Genomic DNA, 8,252 nt, shown 5'->3' with positions numbered 1-8,252 from the left:
AGAGTTGGAGGTGGGGATTGAGAAGGGACAACATTAATTGGAGAGGGAATGACAGGTCAGTCTGCAGAACTGAGTTCTGTTCATAATTACAAACCTCCTCTCCCCAAGACAAACCAGCGATCGTCAAATGTCTATTAAGAAGCTTCTATGTTCCAGTTGCTGTGCTAGCCACTGGTCACAGGCACACAAAATGAAACAGTCTCTGCCCTCAAGGAGCTTATATTCTGTCAGGGGAGATGCATACATGCAGATATAGATACAATTACATGTAAAATAAATCCATGTTAATGGGGGGGCAGTGAAGAATAGGAAGGCACTAGCAGCTGGGAGAGGGTCAGAAAAGACCTCATGCTTGAGGCTTATGTTTGAACTGAGCTTTGAAAGCAACTAGGAGCTCTAAGAGGCTGAGTCAAGATCATAAAATAATGTATTCAGAGGACGACGGTACTTTAGAAGACATCTAGTTCAAACCCCTTCGTTTTACAAATGTACAGAGACCTAGAGAGGTTAGTGATTTACCTAAGGTCTCACAGATTTGAACCTGGGTCCTCTGGCTTCAAATCCAGTGTTCTCTCCATGACATCCTGGTGTTTGTCCATTTCATGACTTATTATTACCTCTTCCCTCATCCAACCCTTTAGGGGCACAAGGTAGAGACTTAACTTTATTCCATTCCAGTGAATCCTAACTTTACAACTGAAGTAGGAACTTGACTCTTTCTGAAATGGAGGCATCGTGGGAAATGTTGCTATTAACCTTAACTAGTGTTATAGTGTATTTATCCACACAACTCATCTCCTTCTCGAAGTTCCCGGGTAGGGAGTGTTCCATTTTATCTTTGAACCCCTAGCACCTAACCCAGTGCTTGATACAGAGTGGCTACCTGTTCAGAACTCACTGATAGATACCATGGGGTCAGTTGCCCTGATTGGGAGTTGCCTCATGCCACCCACTATATCAAGGCCTGGCTCCAGCCGTGCTTCACTTCAGCCTTGTCATCTTCCTACTGGCGGCCTTGCCACCACCTTGTCCCTTCTGCACTGCACCTCCTTCCAGTTTGTCAATAACCAAATGGATTCTGTCATTGCTCCTGGAAAGGATGTGTCATTCTATTCCCTTAGGGATCCGCTTGCCACCTCGGTCACTTTCCAAAACAAAATACCCTTCATTGGCCACCGCTTCCTTATACATGGTCCAGGGCTGTGCTGTAGCCAGCTTGAACTGATACATTTTCTGCGTGAGCATTTACAATTGAAAGTCGGCAACTGTTACAAATCAGAGCTTGATTTCTCGTTTTGTTGATTGTCACTGAGTCTAGACTAAAGGAAGTAATAGAGAAATGTTACTAATGCAGGTTAAATTTAAAAATGCGTACATTTTCTAAAAAGAGAGCTGGTCGTTAAGCTTTTACCAGCATATTACCGGCTGTCTCTCACTCTTAGAATGTTAAGCTCTTTGGGAACACAGACAATCTTTGCTTTTATATTTATATGACTAGCATTTAGAACAGTGCTTGACATGTAATAAGTGCTTAATAAGTACCTTTTCTTCCCTTGCTTCCTCCCTTCTCCCTTTCCTTCCTTCCTACCATCCCTCCCTCTTTTTCTTCCTTCTTTTCCTCCATCCCTTCTTCCCTTCCTTCTTTCTCTCCTTCCTTCTTTCCTTCCTCCCTTCCTTCCTTCCTTCCTTCCTTCCTTCCTTCCTTCCTTCCTTCCTTCCTTCCTTCCTTCCCTGCTTGCTTGCTTCCTTCCTTCCTTCCTTCCTTCCTTTCTTCCTTCCTTCCTTCCTTCCTTCCTTCCTTCCTTCCTTCCTTCCCTGCTTGCTTCCTTCCTTCCTTCCTTCCTTCCTTCCTTCCTTCCTTCCTTCCTTCTTTTCCTCCATCCCTTCTTTCCTTCCTTCCTTCCTCTCAGCTGTTATTGAAGCCAATGAAAGCCATAGCTTGAATCCTTATATGCATATATATCACATATTTATTTAATAAATTTATCCAACACTAACTGCAGGCAAGGGATTATTTATCTATTTCATTCCATTTGTTGTCTAGAGACTATACTCCCTAACCCTGGCCATTCGTTTCAAAACAGTGTATTATTGAGCAAAAGGGGGAATACATTATGAAATTATGAACATATCAGCACAAAGTCATCATGACTATTGGAAAAAAAACACTTAAGATGCTTATCTTCCTTGGGGTGGGCTACAGAAATCTTTTCATAAATGAAGGATAGCACATTTTGTCCCTAGAAATAGACATGATTTTGCAGGATATGATTGTTATCTCAGGTGGCTAGTAATGCAGTGGATAGAATGCTGGGCCTGGAGTCAGGAAGATTCATCTTCCTGAATTCAAATCTGGTCTCAGACACTTTCTAGCTGTGTGACTCTGGGCAAGTGACTTAATACAGTTTGCCTCAGTTTCCTCATCTGTAAAATTTGCTGGAGAAGGAAATGGCAAACTACTCCCGTATCTTTGCCAAGAAAACCCCAAACTAGGTCGCAAAAAATCAGACATGACTGAAAATTAGCGAATAATGGCAAATTGTTATCTCCATTGGAAAGAAAATGATTCATATTTGTAGAACTGTGTACCTTTTTTCTATATTTGGATTAGTTGTACTCCTTTCTTTAATTTGGACAAAAGGGGCATAAGCAGGCATACAACCAATAAACAAGTATTACCACCAAGACCCCCCTCCTTTATTACTCACTTCAGCAGCTAATGCTGTGAAACATCAAGTTGATATTTAAAAATCATCATGATAAGGTTATATTATGAAACATAACAAAAGAAACTTATTACATCATAGTTTATTATTGCAAAATAGTAAAGATTTTTTACTGGTGACTTCACAGGGTTTTAAAAGTCACCAACCCTGAAACTGGTCATCTCATCTCTGACCAACTTTCCAAATGCTTCAAGTTCATGACTGAAAATCATTTTCCTGGAAACATGAGTACAACACATTAAAATTATTAATAGCCTATGCCAATGAGGGCATCTGGGCTAAAAATTACCCAAATTCGGGTATTCTAGAGTAACAATCAAGATTCCATTTGCAATCAACAATGCTTTAATTCAGCTGAGTACTAATAACCTCAATATCATTTTTCCATGTTAATGTAATCAATGCTGACCAATCAGAACTATCTTCTTATTTTGTGGTGGGAAAAAATAAACTACAAAACCTCATGTACAAAACCCCAGCTTCTACTAGATAAGAGGGGAAAAAAGCAACAATGGAAAAATCTTTTGAAGTTTGACATTTAAAATAACTATAAAACAACCAGTGCTCAAGCTACTCTTTGAGGACTCAAAGGGTATTGCTCTGCTTTTGAATGCATAATATCTACCCCAGTTCTAGTAAATATCACAGCCGAACAGTTCTAATCGAAGAGTAATGCCTTGATTCCATGACTTGGGGATGAAACGGATGAACCGGGAAAAGATGGGAGGGTTGAAAAAATTCTTGACCTGTCCTTTGGGATTAACATTTCCCACAAAAATCTGAAAAGAAAGAATAAGAAAAGAATTAGTGCTAGAAAGGCATACAGAAAGATATACAGAGAAACTCTTTATGCCCTTTAATTCAGATGGGGGTGTTTGCAGCACTTCCTGTCCTCCTTCTCTTCCTCCTTGTAGAATGAAGATGCTTTTCTGACCTCATCATAGACTTTGCCTGGGCATGTGTGTTTCTAGGTTGAATTAGAAGATGAAGGAAGCTAATAAAGAGGAAGGGTAGGTAGCTAGAGCTTCAGTAAAGACATTTCTCCAGTTAGGAAACATTAACTTGTTTGTTTGTTTAAAATTGAATAGAATTGTTTAGAATTGAGACAGCACAATGTTGGGCTTAGGGTTGAAAGACTTGGGTTCAGACCATAGCTCTGCTGCTTACTAGCCATGTGATCTGGAACAAGTGATTTAACCTCTCTGAACCTCAGTCTCCTCATCTGAAATTGAGGATAATAATAGTTGTACTATCTCCTAGTTTTGTGGGGAAGACCAAATGAGATAATTATGTAACTATAAATAGCTATGTGACTGCTGACTCTTATTAGCCAGTGTCTAGCAGTATGCCAAGCTATATGAATAAATGAAGGGATGTCCTGTTTCTACCACCAGAGCTGCTTGAGGGCAGAGATTTCTTTGTATCCCAATACTTAACCTATTGCCTAGCTCATAGCAATGCCTTGCTCTGTAAATGTTTGCTGATGACATGTATTTTTCCTCTTCTGGGAATGGCTACCCTCACTGCTGGCAATAGCTAATGTAACCTTTGAGTAGGACCTCTAACACAAGGAACTAGTTAAGGAAGCTGTTCATAACACAAGAAGAAATTAGAGGCATGATATAGCAGGTCAGCTTTAAGGATCCCTGCTTTCCCACACCCTGTAGTGGAAGACCTTACTTGTTGCTTCAGAATCAATATCACACAAAAGTTTATTATCAGTGTATGTAGAATTTAATTAAATAATAAAAATCCTCAGAATAATTAGTGACAATATTAATCATCTCAAATCCTAATACTTTTATTCAGCTACCAAAAGCTGTTATGTTATTCACCTGTGCACTAGTCTGTGGAACTTTAAATGTGTGTGTGTGTGTGTGTGTGTGTGTGTGTGTGTATAAATAAAACATATATCTCAAGTGGCATAGTGATTTATTGCAAAGCCTTTTTAATTTGATTTTCACCAAATGATATAAAAAAGAATGATTTTTATGTAATAATAATACTACTAAATCTTCAAACACTATTTTGGGGAGGGGCAAGGCAATTGGGGGTTAAGTGACTTGCCCAGGGTCAAACAGCTAGGATGTATCAAGTGTCTGGTCTGAGATTGGATTTAAACTCAGGTCCTCTTGACTCCAGGGCCACTATGCCACTGTGCCACCTAGCTGCCATCTTCAAACACTATTACCCCTCCAAATAAAAATGGTCTTTACCCAGTTCACAATTGAACCAACTTAAATATAGAAAGTACCAGTAACTCACTGTGTGAACTTGGGCAAATCACTGACCTCTAGTTGGTTTCTCAGTTAGCTTGTGTTTAAAATTCAGGGGTTGGACTATATGACTTCCAGGTTTCTTTCCAGCTCTAAAATTCGGTTTCTAACCCAAACCTAGAGTTACAAGGCCAGGCAATGGTGAAAGAGGGATTTAGATATCATTTTCCTAAGTACCTACCTTAGGGGTTGCATTATTATCTCTTTGCTAAGACATCACATTGTACCTTTTCCGTCATGGACGACTTGTCCTTGTAAGGTTTCCATTCTGTGCCATGATCGCTGTAGAAGATAGCATAAGTCATCACGTACATTTCATTTGAGAAAGACTTGGCCCCTTGGGTTACAATCGCTGTTATTTTCTTGGTTTTGAGCAGGTCTATCTGCAGCCACTGCTTGTTGTTGTTTGACTAAGAAAGTTAGAAAGACAGTTTGGTGAGGCGAGAGCTTTTAGGTGCACAGTATTTATAGACGTGGATCATAAAGGGAGAGACGAAAGGATGGGGGATTCTTTGTGTGCTATTTCAGATGGATCATGGAGGTGCACAGTATTTATAGACATGGATCATAAAGGGAGAGACAAAAGGATGGGGGATTCTTTGTGTGCTATTTCAGATGGATCGTGGAGGTGCAGAGTATTTATAGATGTGGATCATAAAGGGAGAGACAAAAAGATGGGGGATTCTTTGTGTGCTATTTCAGATGGATCGTGGATTCATAGAAGACTTTAGGGCATATGATTTCTGTCTTGAAATAGCTGAAAAGCTGGCACAAGGAAGAGGGATTAGATATTCCCAGAGGAGAATAAAGAACAATAGGTAGATGCTGCAAAGAAAAACTTCCTTAATAATTGGTTATACAAAATGTGGGATGCACTGCCTCCCGAGGGTCCTTCCTGACTGGGGGTTTTTAAACCAAGGCTGGTTGTCCACTAGCACGGTAGGTTATAGAGGGGCATCTTGTATAGGTAGTGATTGATGCCCACTGGATGCCCACTGAGATCCTGTCCTACTTTTTGATGCTCTGAGAGATAACATCCCTCCTTTTAGGCAGGTTTGCCAGAAAAGCCTAGTAATGATTTTTAGAGAAAGAAGATGGTGCCCTGCTTCAGGCAAATGCTAGCCACCACCCTGAAATTCCTTGCACCCTTGAATTTCTGAGTTCCAACCAATTCCTCTCTCCATTTCTGCTCCCAGGCTGCTGGGTGTTACTGGAGAAGCCAAGAAATAACACTAATCTCATCCAATGTAAATTTATTGCATAATCTCAGCTGAACATTTGTTGTTGCCCAGAAATTCTTTTAATCAGCTCTTACTGACACCATATCATATCCCCAGTGGAAGTTTTGGCGCCCTTTCCCTACTCCTAAGCTTCACACACTCAAAGTAAATTGACCTCCTCTCTTCTGTTATTGAAATCAAAGCTATGTGATCTTAGTTCCCTCAATTTTGCAGCATTATAGGATTTTTCAGCTGGAGGATATCTTAGAGATAATTTAGTCTTACTCCCTCATTTTACAAATGAAGAAAATGAGACCCAGAAAGTTTAAGTGGATTGCCTGCAGTAGAACACTCAGTAATGAATAGCCAGAATTCAAACCCAGGTCCTCTGACTTGAAATCCAGTGTTCTTTTCATTACACAAGTTACTTCCACTTTCTCCCCCATATTAAAACTGCTCTGTGCCTTCACCTGTCCTGTCTTCTTTTCCTTCTCAAAAACCAACTCCTTACCAAGGCTAACCTATCCAACTATTCACATGCACCCTTAATTTGGCCCTTTATTATCTCCTCTAGGACCTTATTCCATCAATCATTCATTCTTGTTTTTATAATTTTAATCTTTCCTCTCTGCTGGTTTTTTTTTTTGCCCTTTGTCTATGAACAAGCTCATATCTGGATGAAGAAATAAACTAAAAACCCTTCTAATAAAGCCTTATACCCAATGATATGCTGGTTAAATAACAGACTCTCTGAAAAAAAAATACCCATGGCATACTTCTACTTTTAATCTGCATTATAAACATTTTCTCCATCACTTTCTTAAGTCTAAGCAATTGACCAGCTATAAATGAAGCCCTGATTTGTAGCATTTGCTGATTTCTGAAATGTAAATAAATGCTTGCATGGAATATTTAATAATCAGCTCTCTGGAGCCAGCATCACCTGGCTTCAATACACACCTGCCCATATCCCATATCTCTCCCAGACTTCTTCAAAGTAGTTCAAATAATGACTTATATTCTACTTCCTAGCTACACACTCACTTTAAAGGGCACTTGCCAGGAAATAGTCAACAATGTCAAACATTGTGGAGAGATAACGCACTGCGACTGAGAAAAAAAAAGCCATTGTATTTGGCAATCGAGAAATAAGCAGTGATTTGGGAAGAGGCGTTTCAGCTGAGCTGTGGGGCTGGAAACCAGCTTGCTAGGAGTCGAGAGGTGAGTGGGAGGTTCTGGATCCCTTTTTTCTTCACTTGTAAAATGAGGACATTCGACTAGTTGATCACTACAGATCCTTCTAGCACTAAAATCCTATACTCCTCTGTCCCATGCATTTGCTTCTCTCTGCCTTGGCTCGTGCCATTCATTCCCTGGCTGAGAAATGCCCTTTTCCTCTTTCTCCCTATCACATGACTCCCTTGTTTCCTCTCAATCAGAAACTAGATAGAATCCAATCAGAATCCCAAGCAAAAACAAGATAGAAAGATAGAAACTATCTTTCCTGCCTTTGATCCCGAAAAGTCCTAGGTTTATACCGTTCATACACTTAGCACATTCTGTTTTTATACTGCAGTTATTTGTATATGTGTTTGTCTCCCATACTTGGTTTATAAGCTCTTTGGGAAGCAGCTACTGGGTTTCCATTTATCTCTATGTCCAACAGTGTTCTTGTCCATTTTTAAAGAGAGGGTGTGGTCTTCAGTGTTCTGGGCCTGAAGTCAGGAATATCTAATTCCAATTCTAGCTTAATATACTGACACACTGTGTTACCTTGGGCAAGTCATTTAACTTCTCTCTGCCTCAATTTCCTCAAATGTACATGGGAATAATAATAACACAGTACGGAGTTGTTGTGAGGATCAAGTGAGCACTTAACTTTGTGAATCACGTAACACAGTGCCTGGCACATAGTAAGTACTTAATAAATACTTATTCCCTTCCTTTTTTCCCATTTGTCATTATATATAACTGTGGGAAACTCCTGGAGTGAAATCTCCCTCCACTGATGCAGGCTGGTAAGTAATCTG

The 8,252-nt window shown here is 39.9% G+C and overlaps 1 protein-coding gene across 1 annotated transcript in view; it reads right to left on the bottom strand.

Annotated features, from left to right (window-relative positions):
- Positions 1-2,792: 2,792 nt before the first annotated feature.
- Positions 2,793-8,252, bottom strand: part of F5 (coagulation factor V) — a 77,915-nt gene continuing 72,455 nt past the window's right edge. The window contains exons 25-26 of the mRNA XM_020974668.2: positions 5,230-5,412; positions 2,793-3,505 (exon numbers count right to left, since the gene is read on the bottom strand). Coding sequence (XP_020830327.1) covers positions 3,359-3,505; positions 5,230-5,412 — 330 coding nt within the window. The 3' untranslated portion in view covers positions 2,793-3,358. The remainder of the gene's footprint in view (positions 3,506-5,229; positions 5,413-8,252) is intronic.

The sequence above is a fragment of the Phascolarctos cinereus genome, unplaced genomic scaffold, assembly GCF_003287225.1.
Source record: "Phascolarctos cinereus isolate Bilbo 61053 unplaced genomic scaffold, phaCin_HiC Scaffold_5;HRSCAF=322, whole genome shotgun sequence".
In the NCBI taxonomy this organism is placed as follows: Eukaryota; Metazoa; Chordata; class Mammalia; order Diprotodontia; family Phascolarctidae; genus Phascolarctos; species Phascolarctos cinereus.
Note: the sequence above shows the minus strand (reverse complement) of the source record. Positions and strands in the feature narration are given on the sequence as shown.